The sequence below is a fragment of the Ammospiza caudacuta genome, chromosome 21 (assembly GCF_027887145.1).
Source record: "Ammospiza caudacuta isolate bAmmCau1 chromosome 21, bAmmCau1.pri, whole genome shotgun sequence".
Classification (NCBI taxonomy): domain Eukaryota; kingdom Metazoa; phylum Chordata; class Aves; order Passeriformes; family Passerellidae; genus Ammospiza; species Ammospiza caudacuta.
The window spans coordinates 8016126-8033041 of record NC_080613.1 but is presented as its reverse complement, the minus strand read 5'-3'; the positions used below and the strand labels follow the sequence as shown (position 1 = coordinate 8033041).

The 16916-nt window shown below is 46.0% G+C and overlaps 1 protein-coding gene across 1 annotated transcript in view; it reads left to right on the top strand.

The window, feature by feature from the left end:
- Nucleotides 1-16916, top strand: part of PAPPA (pappalysin 1) — a 175153-nt gene that overhangs the window by 121682 nt on the left and 36555 nt on the right. Inside the window, exons 11-14 of the mRNA XM_058818339.1 lie at nt 1185-1298; nt 1701-1836; nt 5376-5589; nt 15030-15201. Coding sequence (XP_058674322.1) covers nt 1185-1298; nt 1701-1836; nt 5376-5589; nt 15030-15201 — 636 coding nt within the window. The remainder of the gene's footprint in view (nt 1-1184; nt 1299-1700; nt 1837-5375; nt 5590-15029; nt 15202-16916) is intronic.

Genomic DNA, 16916 nt, shown 5'->3' with positions numbered 1-16916 from the left:
ATCCCAGGCTGTCTTTGCAGTGCCCAGACTTTGCCTGCTGGGACCAAGAGGGCATTTCTATGCAGAATTATCGAGTGGGCATAGGATTTTGGATGGCTGCTGACTTTCTATTTTCACTTCAGGGTTCACTTTTTGGTTTAATAATTAAATTGCTGATCCAAACAGCTTTACTGACAGCACACCAGCACAAGGAATTCCATCTATTCCTATGGTAATGACAGTCAGCGAGTTCACCAAAGGGCTGTGAGTCCAACAGGTACCTTTCAGATGCTCCAGGAGCCTCAGCTATTAGTATCCTTCTAATGCAGTAGTAACCTTTTCCATGGTGAACATTCCCTTTTTTTCTGCTTGCTGTGGAGGTGAAGACTATCGTCATTCATGCTTCATTTTTGAAGCAGCTTCACTGAGTATTTTCAGGGTAATTCTGATAATTTCTTGCAGTTTCATTTTCACGTCTGACATACTGGTGGCACTGCAAGGCTCTCTGGTGTTTAGATCCTGGCATTTTTTTATCTTTTCATCCATAATAGGACTTGGGAATCATGTACTTCATTGAAAAGAGCAGTTTGCCTCCAATCTCACTGCTGCCTGCCATGGAAAGGCTGCAGGTGTAGGAAGAAGGTGATTCCACTTGCAGAACTGATTGGGGAAAGATGAAATAAATTTGCTTAAATTGGGTTCTAGAGGCAGGGCTTTCCTGGCTACAGTTGGTTCCAAGTTTACAGGGCCATGTGTGGCTCCTCTGGGGTTACAGTAATATCAGATTTAAATAGAGCAGTGCTGAGCCATAGTGGAAGCACCTCCATGGTGTCTGTGCTTGGAGCTGGGGTGTTCAGAAGTGATCTTCACCTAGACTCCAGTGGGAAGAGTCCTGGTCCATTTGGGTGGGAGCAGAGTTGTTCTAAATGCTGTCAAAGACCTGGTACCAAATTCAGAGGAGATTGTTGGCTGCCATCCTGCTGATGTGAGTCTTTAGCTCCTGTTCACGTTTCAGTTTTTCTTATGAGGGGTGGAAGACCTGGAAACTTAATTTTGAATGATCTCATGGCATTTAGAATCACAGTTATTGTGCATTGCTTTATCCTAGGAGTGCACCTGGGCTTTGTTTCCCCACTCCAAGCAGTGAGAGCCCTTCCTTGCTGTCCTCTAGGTCAGTTTTGGTGTTTCTCTTTTTCCTGCTGCAGATGTGCCGTACCAAGGTGATCGACTTGAACGATGGTGTGTCCCAGTATGCCTGGTATCCCTGCACAGCCAACTTCCAGTACTCCCACATGACACAGACCATTTTCTGGCTCAAGGTAGGAAGTGCATACAGCACTCAGAAGTTTCCTCTTTGCCTACCTCCACAAAGATTCTCCAGCAGGCAAAATATCATGGGCCAGCTTTCCCAGGGCCAAGCTGCTCCTTTCTGAAGTGTGTTTAGAGCAAAAGAGCAAAACAATGTTTTTGAGCACTCCCTAGACAGTCAGTAGTGAAGTCCCCTCGTGTGTGACAAGGCTATTGAATTTCTGAGAGGGGTCAGCTTCAGGGCTGTTTGACTTGAGTTTATCTAGCTTGTGTAGGAGAGATTGGAAGAGAAGACTTCTGTGTGACCTGGGATGGGAATTCTTCTTTTAAAAGTCCTGGACGGGCTCCTGGGGATTTTTAAAAGCCCACCACAGTTCTCCACCTCAGGCTTTGTGGGGTTTGTGTTTTCCCAGGCTTATTTTTCCCAGCCTATGGTGGCTGCAGCAGTCCTTGTTCACTTGGTCACAGATGGCACCTACTACCTGGACCAGAAGCAGGAGACCATTGGTGTGCAGCTGTTTGACACCAAGGAGCAAAGCCACGACCTTGGTAAGACTGTTGTATTAAACTCCCTCTTTACTGCTTGCTTCATCTGGTGATGCTCCCATTCAGCAGTACTCCTGCTCAGTTTTTTTTCAGAATTAGACAAAAAAGGTTCTTGCTCAATGTTCCAAGCACTGAGTCTCACTAGAGTTTGTTGAAAATGATGTGTTATTTTATACAGACATTGCTCCATAGCTGTTCACTGTCTGTGCAGAGGTGATTAGCTCCTCTTCAGTCACTAAAACCAGCACTATCTCGATGCTTCACACCAGCACTGCCCTGGAGAGACACTGATGGTGCTACAGGTGAACCCCTGGGAGCAGGGAGTGAGGGCCCTGCACCAAAGGCTTCTGTTTCACAGGCAGTGCTGGGTGATTCCAGTCCTCCTTGCAGGGAGGTCTCCAGAGCCATTGAATGGCCAACATTCCCCAGGTGAAGTATTTCAGGTCGTGAAGGTGCAGCCCTGCCAGGCTCCTGGCATGGCCTCCAGCAGATGTGCCTGACAGAGGCAGGACCTGCCAGCTCTGAGGTGCTGGCATAGACAGGTTTTGTCTCTGTCCTTGGCACAGGGCCCTAAACTGGGGACATTGTGCCTGGTGAATTGATGCAGGCTGCATTTAAGCTCCAGAACCCAGGAGCTCTCCCTAGCTCCCAACTCTGTGTCAGGGTAGGACTTGCATAATCCCTTTCCAGATGTTCTTTGCCTTTTTTTTTTTTTTTTTTTTTTTTTTTTTTTTTAATGAGGAGAAAGCTGGCCAGGTCACCTTGAGAGCAGTTTTTAAGGAACCAAAGCTCCCATCCCTCAGCTTTCTGTTTTACCATAGCATTTCATTTTAACAAGCTGAAACTCAAATGAGCTTCTCACTAGTGATGAGAAGAAGGGGCACAGAGTGGCAGGTGTTGGATGAGCATCCAGGATAATACAGAATTTGGTGGGCTGTGGAGGAGAACAAAGGAAATACGCGTGGTGTCTGTTGTCCAAGAACAAACTGAAATTTGCAGCAAGTTGTGCAGGTTGAGTCAGGATGGCTCCCAGTTTGCCAGAGCCCTTGGATTAATCTCACCCTCCTTTTGCAAAACAGTGGCACATAGCTCTATCCCTCTGAGAAATAAATGATGGAGACACGAGCATGCCAGCAGTACTTAATGTGACATTTTATAGGGACAGACAGGCAGGCTGGGAGAGAAAGAGAACAAGAAAGAGGAGCAAAGAGGAAACTGAGGGTTAGGTTTTGAAATCTTCAATGAAGTTGCAACATGAGTTTGGCATGGCTCAGCCTGATGTCTGGATGTCCTCCCAGCTGAAATGCTGCTTTCATCATGGAAAAGCCCCTTTGACCTTTCAGAAGAGGCTGCCTGGAGCAGAGCAGAGGTGTAGGTGGGCTACCCAGCAGCTCTCCCTCAGGCAGAGCTCCCCATTGCTGCTCTGTCTGACTTCTGACAAGGACATGAGGTCCTTTTCCTGGATATTGTGTTTCATGTGTTTGAATTATCACCATGGCAAGCTGGAAGCTGCGGCTGAGATGCAAATGTTGGCGTGCACTGGGGGCAGGACTGACTGAGACACTCAATGAGCCTTAAGCAGAAGCTCATGGCAAGCTGAAAGTACATCCAAAAGGAAGCAGCAATAATTTAAATCTCAATCAGTCCCCAGTGTGCTGAAGACACTGCCACGAGCAAGGAATAGCCTATCCAGACATGCAGTTTCCTGCCTTGATCAGAGCAAGCGGATTCACAGAAAATAATGTGATGCTTCTTCTAAGTGCTGGTAGGAGATGGAGAGGTCGGGATGCCAAACAGCTCAGTGCTGTTGGTTCAGAGCCATCAGAGACACCAGGGTTCAGAATAGATGGGTGCAGAGCCACAGAAACAGAGGGGGGACCCTGAGACAGCTCTGACTGCCCCCATGGGCACCTGCACCATCTTCATGGGTATTTCAGGGGAATTAAGAAACCTTCAATTGTCCAGCCACTGTTTTCCTGGTAAGAAATAACCATCAGTGCAGCACAGCTCTGAGGGTCTGCTCTGTTGTGGACACCACCTGAGTGCAAGGAATGGAATAGAAGTGAATAAACAGCCTCATACCATAAGGTCTTGGCTTTCCATCAGAGAAGGCAAAAACTTCCAAGGAATTTGGGAACCCGGGATTTTGAGTATTAACTGCACCTGTTTGTAAGTGAGAAACGTGCACCATTCCACAAGGAGCTGATATCAAAAGACTTCTGGGAGGCAAGTAGACAGGGAGGTTATTTCAGGGTCAGGTGAAGACCAAAACAAAAAGGGGTTTGCTTTTTTATATTATTTTTTTATTATTACAGGAAGATTTTTTTTTTTTAAAGTAGAGGGTGGGAGATAGACGTTTAAAAAGCATGTCTTAATTCACAGGAAATCACTTTCTAAGGAGAAAAATGAAAGCCTTTTTATTCCTTCCCTTTTCAGTCAAGAAATCCGAACTGGGGGGAAAAAAAATAATAACAGAAATCTCTGAGCCAGTTAAACATGCAAATAGAATTTATTTTATTTTCAAATTTGTAAGTGTATCAGGGTAGCCAAGGGGCCTGGGCCAAAGCCATTGCTGGGGGAGCTCTAGTGAAGCAAATGGATCTGGAGCCAAGCTGATCCTCGGAGTGATGCCATGGAGCTGTGGAGGCAGAGCCTTGCAGGCAGCCAGCAGGCCATGAATCTCAATTAATGAATTTTGAGGGCAGCAGACAGCTGTCTGTCCTCTGCCTTCCCCCTGAGGTGGGTTTAGCCCATTTGAATTCAGGTTGCTTCTACCTGAAGGTGGGGATTTCTTCCCAGCTGTCACTGAGTGCCTTATCCACTGGACAAAAGGGACTCAGGAGTCTCCTTGCCACTTCTCTGGTGTCTCTGTACACCACAACCTTGAGATGCTTTTGTTTCCCCAAAACACAATTCTTTTCTCCTGTAGTGACATCACCTGTAAAATCCTCAGTGGCTCCATCACCCTCACTTCTATCTCCATGACCAAATCTGCCTTTTCTTGCAAAGAGCAAGACACCCTAAGTCTCCAAACTATTGAAAAAAAATCAAATCTGGGCAAATTTAGAGGAAAACTCGTGCAAAAAAAAAAAAAAAAAGTTTTATTACCCTGAGTGCTAATGACATGCACAGCTCCGAACAAGCTGCTGGTGCACAAAGCCCCCCAGCCTGCCAGCACCGTTTGATCCTGCACATAAAGGCTCCAAGTGTCCTCCAGGACCCGTTTTATAATGCTGTGACTCTGCTTCCCCCGTGCTGGTTGCTCCTGATTTACCAGAGCACAATGGGAACGTAGCTGTGGTCTAAAGGAGCGGCTCCGCGCTCGCTCAGAGAATGGCAGCCTTTCTTCAGCTGTCTGGAGGGATCTGCTTCTCTGCTAAGCTCTCTGCAGCCATTTGGGAAGCCCCTCCAGGCAGCTTACCATAACTTTTCAGCTCTATGGGGCCATTCCTCTGGGTGAAATGCCTCTGAAGTGCCCACGGCTTGGGGAAGCAATTGTGTTAAGCCTGACCCTTCCTCTGATCTTGTCTCTCCTCTGGCAGGTGTCCACGTCCTGAGCTGCAGGAACAATCCCCTGATTATCCCCGTCATCCATGACCTCAGTCACCCTTTTTATCACACCCAGGCTGTCCTCATTAGCTTCAGCTCCCAGTTTGTGGCCATCTCCGGGGTGGCCCTGCGTTCCTTCCACAACTTCGACCCCATCACCATCAGCAGCTGCCAGCAAGGACAGACCTACAGCCCTGCGGAGCAGAGGTGAGCGTGTCAGCCCTGCTTCCCCCTGCCTCACACCCACCACCCCCAGCGTGGGCCAGGGCTGGGGAGGAGGCAGGAGGGGCACAGCAGCTGAACCCTGCTGACCCCTTTGTGTCACGGGTAAAAAACCGGCAGTGTTCTCATTGATCACGATGGATGGGACATTTAACCCGCACGGGATGCTGTTAGTGAATTATTTCCTCTTCCTTTCTCCTCCCTCCTTTATGCCAAGCCTGGAATTGGGGCCAGTTCGCTGTGCAGACATTCCCCAGCCTGGTGCTGTGTTGGCCACTCACACAGCAGCTCAATCTGACCCCCTTGTGCTGCCCCAGTGCCAGGGACCTCCCAGGGAAGGGACACAGAGTGATGCCTGTGCCCTGGAGGGGCCGGATCCTGCCAGGTGCTCAGCCCTGACCATCAGCATCTGCTGTGCTTTCATGGCTGGGTGAGGCCCTCAGCACCTCTCTGGATCCGGCCCCCGTTCTGAAAAGCTCTGTGGGACCCCCCAGGATGAAAGGTTTATGGCTACCGTTTTATTCTTGTTGTTATTACAGACACATCAATAGATCACCACCAACCCCTCTCAGTCTCTGCTTTACAGCATCCCACAGAGATTGTGACCTTTCATGGCCTCTGGTGCAGCAGCTTCATGGATCCTTTCAGCGAGGCACTGAAAAGGAGAGAATTTAGCAAAACCCCTGAAAGAATATTTTTTTTCTCTTCCTTTGTGAATTCAAAGTTGTGAGCAGTTGTCATACCATAGAGGCAGCAATAGTAAAACAAGTTGCATATCCCAGCAAACCTCTGCTCAGCCTCCTAAGCAAGCTGTCAGGTTTTTTGATAATGCTCTGGCTTGTTTTTAGGACCTGCTTTTATTCCAGGAAAGGCGGGAGAGTGAGAAGGGGGAGAGGGAAGGGAAAATAAAATTAAAAAAAAAAGGAGTATATCTATAGCTAAATCAATCCAGTCAGTGTGTTCTGACCTAGATTCAAAGCGTCTGATCATTGTGTGCAATAGGTTGTATAAATTCAGAGGCCCAAAGACAGCAGGATCAAGTTTCAGATGAGGAGTCTGGTGGTGGAAGTGTGGCCAAATCCCAGCGCTGAAGCAGGACAGAAAAAGGGCAAGAAAGCCCCACTGGAAGGAGATGGTGAGAAGCAACAGGGAGCTCAGGGGGAATGAGACACGGGGCCACATTCCACTGCCCTCTCAAGTTTTCAGTAGGAATTGAACCATTTGTTCACTTATTGAACTAGAAGTGGTCTGTGTTTAGAAAGTTATTTCCTTAATAAAAAATGCATCCCCCTTAGGCAAAGCTTCAGTGAGCCTCTGCAGCCCAGCAGCCCAACCTTCAGAAATCCCTTGAGGAAGAATCACCTGCTTTTGCCTTTTATGTTTCTTCTTGATTTTTTGGCGTTATTTTGTTTTGGGGATGCACTGAACCCTCTCAGCCCCCTGCTGTCCCAAACTCCCATCTGAGCCTCACTCTTTCACAGTAATGTTTTAGGTCTTGCAGGTTCCAGCCCTGGATTGATCATAAAATTTCTCATGTCTGACAAGAAACTAGAAACTCTCCAAAGCAAAGCCCTGGTCCAAAGGCAATTGAAATCAGTGGGATTATTTCCACTGATGACAGTGTTTCAGTGGAGAGTCAGTCCCCAGTTTGCCTTGTGCTGGCACCATTTGGGGTGGCCAGATCTGTTTCCTTCTGGGCAAAAAGCTCCAAGCAGGTCAGGTACCCAAGGTGTCAAAAAAGTTGTGCATTAAGCTGTGCAGCCAGGCAATAAGTGACACCTTAACTGTCATTGCTGTCTTTTTATTTGGTTATTTTACCTAATCCAGGAAGAACAGAGAAATTTAGATTTTAAAAATGATTTCTTAACCAGCTCAGAGGCTGGACATGGGTTTTCTGCCTCCCTTTCTCACAGTCTGCCCATCAGATTCCCTTGAGGTGCCAGTTCCACACTGCCCATCTTTCCCTTCTCCCTTTCCCCACTGGTTGTATTTGCCTGACATGATTTTTAAGGTATTTATTGATTTTTTCAAAGGAACTTGCCTTTCTATGAGTGATCATCAATTTTAACCCTTTCATTTTCCTTTGGTCAACATGGATATTTTTGCCTGCTTTTTGACTTTTCTCCATAAGAGGTATTATTTCTCTCTTTCAAGGAGAATTATTTTGCTTGGAGAGGATTTATAGCCAGATACAGACATTTCGAGGCAAAGGTGCAGATTTTAAAATTATGAGGGAAAAGAAATATATTGTCCCTTAAAAGTTAACACGATTTTTATTTTGAGGGTGAATGGATCCTTCCCATGGGTTAGCAACAACTTAATGACTGAAAGTAAAATATTCACTTAGTCTTTTTTCTTAAAATATGTATTATAGTTAATATTTTAGAGAAAAATGGGCTTAAATCTAAAGTCCAATTTAACTTTATAGGTACTTGTCCTCGGTCATCATTAGTTGTTTTGAAAATCCATTCCATCCTCCTGAAGACATTTATAGTTTGAAAATTCCTGCTCTGTCCTTTCTGGTTTTATTCATCCAGCTGTTTTATTTCCTGCTGTCAGTGACTACAGTCTCTTTTTTTGTTTTCAGCAGAAGTTTACCTCACTGTTGGAGACGTGCTGTAAAAATGACACTCTTTATTTCCACATTACATCCTTAGAGCAGATATAATGGCCTGGTTAGTTCTTCTCTTGTGCTTTATAGCTGGAATTATTATACTTTTACTATTTCCTGTGTAGCCTCGTGCAGTGGACGGTGAAATTGGGTGTGCAGAAGCAGAGGTGTAGTTTCCCACCCTGCAGTCACTCTAGCAGAAGGCCTGATGTGCTGTGGCTGCCTTTGGCAGTGGTTCCTCAAAAATCAGATTTTTGTCTTTGTCACTGGGTAGGAAACATCAGCTGTGGGTCACCCATCCCTGGCAAAGCAGTTTGTGGGAAGTGCTGTTTTTCCTTGGTGGCACTTCCCTGCCATGGTCACCAGACCTGTCCCTTCCATCACCCCTTCTGCAAACTGCAGGCAGGAAAGCCCAATTCACCCAATCCAGAACTGGGGGAACTCTGTCAGAACTGTGCATTTCAGGAGTTTCCATCTTTCTAATCCACCATTACCTCTGTGTTCTTTCTTCAGACAGGTCCCCCCTGACTGCCCACAGCTCTCCAGTCCTCTTGCCTCACATTGCCACCACCCCATGCTTTCTAATGAGTGTAGCAAAAACATTTTCCTTTGCTTTCTCTGGTTAAACCTTGGCACAGCCTCACTGCTATGGCTTCAAAATTGCTTCTGCAGGGGAGATTTTGGGTTTTCCTTCCTCTGTAAGTGTGCATATCTGGGTTTTTGACGCTGTAGACCAAGACCCACCCCTGGCCACCACACCATCACCTGCTCTGGCCTCTGTGGAAAGGTTCCCTTGGAGCTGCACCCTTTGCTGCCCCAAATAAGCCCCAGGAATTCATAGCCCACTCCAGCTCTTCTCTTTGTCTTGTTCTCGCCTGCTGTCAGCTTCCCCAACAAGAAATGATGAAGATAAATCTTCAGCAGCAGAACAAATGCAACCGCTCTTTACAACTCTGGTTATTTTTATTTTCTTTTTTTCCCCTTTTCATAAGGAGGAAAAAAGGGTTTCCTCGTCTCTTTTTGTTGTGAATTAATGCAGCTTTCTCTTTCCCGGTTCGGCCGCCTTTCCCCTGCCCTGCATTCTGTCATTAAGCACAATCTCTGTCAGCTTGCTTCGGGTGAAATTAATGAATTTCTCACAGAACTGTTAATCATAGAAGCTTTGGTCCGTGACATGTGTTATAATTCAATGGGTTTTTAACCTTCGCCCCGTTTTGGTAATTGGCAAGCGGCATCATTTGGCTTTTATTAAAGTGGAAGGCAATGCGTTTTCTTTGTTTGCCTGGACAGACTCTGGCAGGGAGACCTGTGGGGCTGCTGATGCCCAGGGACACGGTCCCACTTCCAAGCTGGCAGGGCGATGGGGCTTTGAGAGCTTTATCAGTTCAATATGGACCCCCCTGGCAGGAGCAGCTCACACCACGGGGTGCAGCCAGGCTGGAGGCAGAGCCCAGACCAAGGAGAATTTGCCCTGCCAGTGATGGAGACAGTGAGGGGGACGTGCTGGCTCGTGCCTCTCCTTTCTCTTGGGCTTACCTTGGGTTGGAACAAGGGTTTTCCGTAAACCTCTGGGTTTAGCTTCATTTTGACCCTTTCAGCAAGGATTTTCTGTAAACTTCTGGGTTTAGTTTCATTTTGACCCTTTCAGTTTGAAATAGGGGTTTGCTGGGATCGCTGTCAGAGTCAAACCCAGCAGTACTGAGGAGATATCACTGAAGGGACCATAGGTGACACCATTCATGTTGTCGCTCTCATGGATCAGGTTTGAAGGCAAACACCTTTTTAAGAAAGGTCCTGATCCTTCTTCCGGTCAGCACAGGTTCACCAGTCCCCATCCAGCCCCATGGATTTGGGCAGATATTCAAGATTGTGTGTTAATACGAGGAGACAATGTGATTTAGCTGAAGACAACAAAGTCATTGTTACCTTTTCAATTTATTTATTTATTTGTTTATTTATTTATTTTTAATTTCTGCAACAACAAATATGGCCAGCAACCTCTGCCTATATGTAGAGAGAAGTAACCTGCTCTTGGCTTCAGAGTAGCCTCTAGAGAGGAGAACACAAACCCACTTTAAGGATAAATATGTTAGAAAAACCCTCAGAAGGCTACATGTGTGTGAGTTGTGTGGATGGTGGCATAGGACAAATCCAAATTGCACTTCAGATCTGCAGCCCAGGCTGGTCCAGAATGTGGAAAGGGGAATTATTTGCTCTGTCCAAGAGATAATGTTGTAGCCCTTCTCCTAAAATGTGCCCACCATGAGCTTTTAGGCTCACCTGAGCTTAGATACGTGTCAGAATCATCACGAAGGAAACAAATAATTAAGGCACCATGTTAAGATGAGTTCTTGGAGAAGTGCTTGACCTCAGGGTTAGGAAAAGAAAGTTTGGCTGCTGCAAGCTTTACAAAAGAGGAAGTCCTGGATTGTTTTTTATGTGAGGAAGGAAGCTCCACTTAATTGTTATAATTTTCTATAAACATGTTAAAATACAAATGTTTCGAGGATTGTGTCACTAAAGCTCCAATTTAGCAAACCCCTGAGCTATTTGCTTACATCCCCCTGTAGTCAAATCTATCAGTGGGACTTAACTGTGCTTTTGAAGTTAAGCACATATTTAAGTGCCTTGCTGAACTGGGGCCAATATTGGCACAGAGAAACACAGATTTAGAGCCTAATGACTGAGCTCGTTTAGATTTGGGATGGGCAGAATGGATTTGAATCAAGTAAGAACTGGCTCAGAACTTCAGCCTTCATGTGGAAGCTAACTCAGTCCAGGGCTTTTTGCATCATTGAAACAGCCTTCCTTGATCTGTTTTGAACATGCAATGGAATGTGTGCAAGAAATCCTCTGCTCCTTGCGCTCACCTCAGTGTGAAGATGTTGTTTTAGAAAATCGTGCACCGCCAGGGCAAAACGAGGAGCAAGTGAATCCTGAAGGGGACTTAGTAAAATAAACACGTCAGGGAATGTCCGAGGCACCAACACTTGTTCGAGTAAATCCTCAGCATGGTCCTTGGGTCCTTTGTGCGGCTTTGCTCCAGACTGCTCTGTACTTTGGTAAGGATTTTTGGGAATTAGGATAGACCAGAGATGATTTGAAATTGGCAGTTTTGATGAAGTCACATGATTTTGACTGGAAGAAAATGGGATAAACTGTCCTATACCAGGAGTCAACATGAGTTAAAGCTGAAGCAATTTCATTCTCAGATGCCATTATATTGTTTCTTTCCTGAGGAATGCACATTTTCTGGAACATGTGATGATTGACCACTGCTAAATGGCAGTGCCCATGCAAGAGCTTCTGTAATCCACAAATGGATGTGATGGGTTCTTTGTCTAAACTTCCTACTTGGAGATATTAATTTCTCCTTCCTAATTCTGCATTTGCAGAGCTCAATTCAGGATCATGACTTCAAAATTCATTGGGATTTACGGCTGACAGTAGCTGATACCAAATTGGAACCAGTAGCTAGAGAACCAGAAATATTTAAATTAGAAACATTTGGTGGCAGTGGTTGTTTTTTTACAAAAAGTGAATGGTTGTATTGTTTGTCACTGAAGTCATTCATATAGAGTTACAGGCAGAGAGAGCTGCCCAGATGATCTGCTAACCAAGGCATAATCTGGAGCCTGGAGGGGGTGGCTAAAAATGTTCCCTGGCCATTTCAGAAGACCACAAGGGGACTTGTAAACAGAAAGAAGAACATCACAATAAGTGTTTCTTAATGCCTTTGTCTGTGGCGTTTCAGTTCTGTAGGACTTCTAAGCCCAGGCTTGCTCATCTGGTGTCCTGATCTGAACTCCAGAAACCAGATTATTTTTCTCCTTTACATTGATGGAAATGAAAAGCGATGCCACTGGCTGTGGTGACGTTGCTTCAGATTTCCCTCTGTGCAAATTACAAGGGTTTTCTTGGGCTCATCCTTCCCTCTGAAGCCATTCAAGTCTGAATTCAGTGCTCCACTAATTCACATAAGTATTAGATTAAATGTCTGCTTTTTTTTTTTTTTTTTTTTGTTTATTTTTTCAACTTTGAAGAAGGCTTTCAGATTCTGGGGCAGTTTTGCAACGGGCAGTCGAGGTTTGCAGTATGTGCTTCTGAGAGTGGCTTGGCATTAGTGCTCTTTTTTTTTCCCCCAGTGAGTCAGCTTCCTCAGCACTGCAGCCCTGGCACAGGAGACACTCATGCTGCTGCCTCGCCATCTGAGAAATGGAGGGGAGCAAAGTGAGAGTTGGCTCTCATGGGCCAGACTAACTGGGATGTGTAGCAGGGAGGGTTCCACAAAGCATCATTTACACTCTCGCTCAACATCCAGTATCAGATGTTATCACTGATGTCAGCTGAGGATTTACTCAAACAGCAGGACCCTGAGGTTGGTAGGGTTAAGGAGAGGTTGGTAAGGTCCTGCTCTGCTTGGGGACCTGCAGGGTGTGAGGCTCATGGTGTGTAAGGAGTGTGTAAAGCCTGTGGTTCACACCTCTGGATGATCTGTGTTGGGCATTTGCCAGGCAATAGCGCCTGTTCTCCTCACCTTGTTTCTCAGGTGATGGCCACCTGGGCACAGGGCTCACTTGTCCTGCTGCTGCTCCATCCACAGCCATGTCAATCCTTTCAGAGTGAAATCCACAGTAGTTTAAATCTGTACCTCAGGCTGTGAGATGCAGTGACTGGAAACCGTGTGAAGTCCTTGGTTAGTGGGTGGGGATCCTCCTGAAAGCAGGATCACCCTGGACAGGCCAGCTCTGGCACAGGATCATTCATCCTGCAGAGGTGATGAGCATCATAGCTGTGCTGATAGCCAGGGGTTTGTTGCATGAAAGGGTATGGAATTGGCCAACACAAGGGTGGAATTCTCCTTCCTCAGCTCTGTCAGCAGCAATGCTTTGTGCACCGTGAGGAAATAAAATATTTCTGAATGTGGAAATTGCTTATAGCTCATCACACTCCAGGAAAGGACCAACACTGAACAAGCAACCTTAAATTACAAGCAGTGGGCACTTCCCATATAGCACTAGTCGGTGACAGAGCAATGAGTTGTGCAGGTACATAAATACTGTCATTTAATCTGATCTAGAGCTCAGTAGAGACATGTGCAGATGTGCTTCTCTATCAGTAACATGGGGATAACAATACCAGCCCAGGTGTCTTGCAGGGGTGTCACAAAAATTAATTAGATAATGTCTGCACAGTGCTTTGAACACAGCAAAACACCATGTACATGTTAAGTCAGGGCTTACTAAGCTGAACAGGGCTTTAGTGGCTGTTAATGCTTTTTTTCTAGTAGACAGAAATAACTGCTTGTCATCTATTTCAAAATATGTATATTGATACATTGCTTTCCCTTCTTTCTATAATTTTCTCTTTTAGTTTTTTCCCTAAACAATCAGATGGTAAAATAAGTTAATGTTTTCCCTCCCCAGAACTAATTTAACTGTGTTAAACTGAAATTAATTATTAATTTTATCAGCGAAATACCACCTTGTAGGGGTCCTTATCCCAGAAATTTCATCTCTATTCCAGAAGCACTTCACACATAGAATCATGGAATGGTTTGTGTTGAAGGGAACTTTAAAGGTCATCTGCAGTAAACAGAGACATCTTTAGATCTGATTGCTCAGAGCCCTGTCCAACCTGGCCATGAATTTTTCCAGGGATGGAGCATCTCTGGGCAACCTGTGTCAGTGTTTTACCAGCCTCATTGTAAAAATATTTCTTCCCTCTCTCTAGGCTAATCTCTCCTCATGCTTTATGATCCTCAAAATTTTCATTGCTGTTTTGTTGAGGGGCTACCCGATACTCACATTTTAAGATGTGCTATAATGTTTGAGTCAGGTCACCAGAGATAGGGAAAGATTTTGTGTCAATCAGACATCTCTGTGTGTATAAAAATTAAACAAAAATCTCTTTTTGCAAGTTGTGCTAAATGTTACAATAATTTTCCAGAGGGAGAACAAACAGTTTCCATGGGGGAAAGATTTTATGGATGGCAGGAGAGCAACTGGAGAGATCTGAAATGACAGCATGCTGCTGAGCTTGATAAGAGCTTATCAACACAGCTACACAGTTGATGTTTGGTGTTCCTCGTGAAGTGGAATAAAATGAATGTGATGATTTCAATCGAGCTTCTCCAAGATAAGAGTGTCTATCACAGAAACCCCCCTTCACATGTGCCCACTTATCACTGCCAATATCAACACTCATGGACTGAGCAGATTTAAAATTGGATGGGGAATGAGGACTGCTCTTGGAGGGAGTGTTTTCACAGGAGAGATGGATGGATGGATGGATGGATGGATGGATGGATGGATGGATGGATGGATGGATGGAGAGATGGATGGATGGATGGATGGATGGATGGATGGATGGATGGATGGATGGATGGATGGATGGATGGAGAGATGGATGGATGGATGGATGGATGGATGGATGGATGGATGGATGGATGGATGGATGGAGAGATGGATGGATGGATGGATGGATGGATGGATGGATGGATGGATGGATGGATGGATTGAGAAATGGGCATTAATACAAGAATAGGGAGGTCATAGTGCAGTGGAATATTGCAGAACAGAAGATGCTTCTGCAGAATTGGTAGGCTCTTCCCTTTTGCTACAAACCCTTTAATTTGCTGTCTTTGTCACCACTGTGCCCACTGTCCTTCAGGACATGCACCAAGAGGCTGTGGAGCCCTTTCCTGAGCTGGGCTCAGAACTCTCTGACCAAAGTCTGTCAGTCAGCCACTGCTCTTGTGGAATGGATGGAAATAAACAAATAACACCACCACCACTCCTTGTCTCCCTCCCAGCTGTGTCCACTACTCCTGCGAAGCCACCGACTGCCAGCGGCTGGAGATCGAGAACGCGCTGCTCAACTGCACCGGCGGCAGCGGCTGGGACAGCGGCGCCCAGTGCAACGTCAGCTGCAGGGCTGGCTACATCCTGCACATCCACAGGGATGATGATCTCGTCAAGAGCCAGGTTTGTCCTGCCACGGCGGTTTTTTTGTGATGCACAAGACCAGGATGAGCAAACAGCTGTGGAGAAATTGAGGGGTAACTCAGGGTAGACGCTAAAATCTCAGCCCAGCCTTGGGATAAGGTCTTGTCCAAATTCTTGTCGTCAGAACAGGAGCTCTTTGACTCTGTAGGAAGAGTTTCTGGCAATAAGCAAAGCTCAGACATTCCCTGAATTTAGAAATTTTCAAACCAAAATGTTTGAGTTCAGTCCTTGTTTGATCTCACTGGTGCTACTCAGCCAAACCATTTGGTTTCATTGAGTAGAGAGCGTAGAGGGGTTGGTGTTTTGGGAGTAGGATGCTCGTGTTTTTGCACAACGAATTTCTGGGTAAAATTCCTAATATTGAGTCCTCAGATTGAGGCTAACAACATATTAACTCCTTTGCAGTGTTTCAGTCCATCTGTTCCCAGCCCTGACATGTGCAGCATGGAGGGCACAGAAACACCCAAACCTTTTTGCTTCCAGACAAATCACCAAAAACCTCTCCCAGCAGGGCAGGCAATGCTCCCCATCCTCTCTAATCCATGCATTAATAATCCAGTCCTACAAAAGCAGCACATTTTCATGCAGTGAGGACGGTATTGAGGAAAGCTAGCAATTTGTTTAAACATCAAAAAAAATCCAATGCTTTGTGCTGGGGCAAGTGGATTAGGTGCACGTGCAGCATGGCCCTGGGAGCAGGATGCTGGGGACAGGGGGATGCAGGCTGACACCCCACTTTGTGCCCTCATCTCTACCACTGCCACATCCTCTGAGTGAGACATGGGGGTGGTTTCCCCCATCAGCACCTTCTCTCCCTGGTTGTGGGGGCAGCACTCACATCTGGGGCAGCCTCACATCTGGGCCAGGGGCTGGGGCAGCCACACTGGGCAGCTTGTCTGTGCTTGTGAAATACTGTGTTCTTCATAAGCTCACAGAGGGGGGAGACAGAGTGGAGGGGAATGAGTCAACCCTTTCAACTCAATTACAAAACAAATACAGGACCCCGCGAGCTGGGGCCTCTTCCATCCTAATTGGCATCAGCACCAGAACCCCAGCTCCAGCTGAGCATTTTTACAGAACAGAAAACCAGTTCTCAAAACGAGCCTGAGTGGCTGAACCAGGAAATTGTTGGAAGGGATCTGTACATGGGGCACATGAAGCACACAGGGATCACAAACCAAATAAAACAGCCTGAGTGTGCTTCACCAGCCCTGTGTTATTTAAATGCAGGCATTACCTTTTGGGGAGGCTCAGCCAGCTGGGCATGGTTTTGCTGGGAGAAGTTTGGTTTCAGAGCCTCGATCAGACTCATATGACAGGAGCAGAGGATTTTAGCACCCCTCACTAATGTGATTCACTGCCTATTACAACACGCTTCCTCTCACCCTGCTCTGCTATTGCACTTCGTTGTCTTTTCCACCAATAAAACCCCCTGAGGCCAGTGGCTTTGTTTTGCTCAGTGCTGTGCATTCACTGTTCAAATCAGGGAAGGAGTGGAGCATCTTAAAAATACCCATGACCAGCTAAGCACATTAAACACGTCCTTTAAAGTTTTGTTAGTGTGCTTCAGAGATCCTCTGGAAAGGAACAGACAGTTTCTTTCACTATCATCTTGTTTTATTTCTTGGTGTCAGGTGCTTCAAAACAGAACTTGTGGAACGTATAGACAAGAAATGAATTATCTGAGAAAGTCC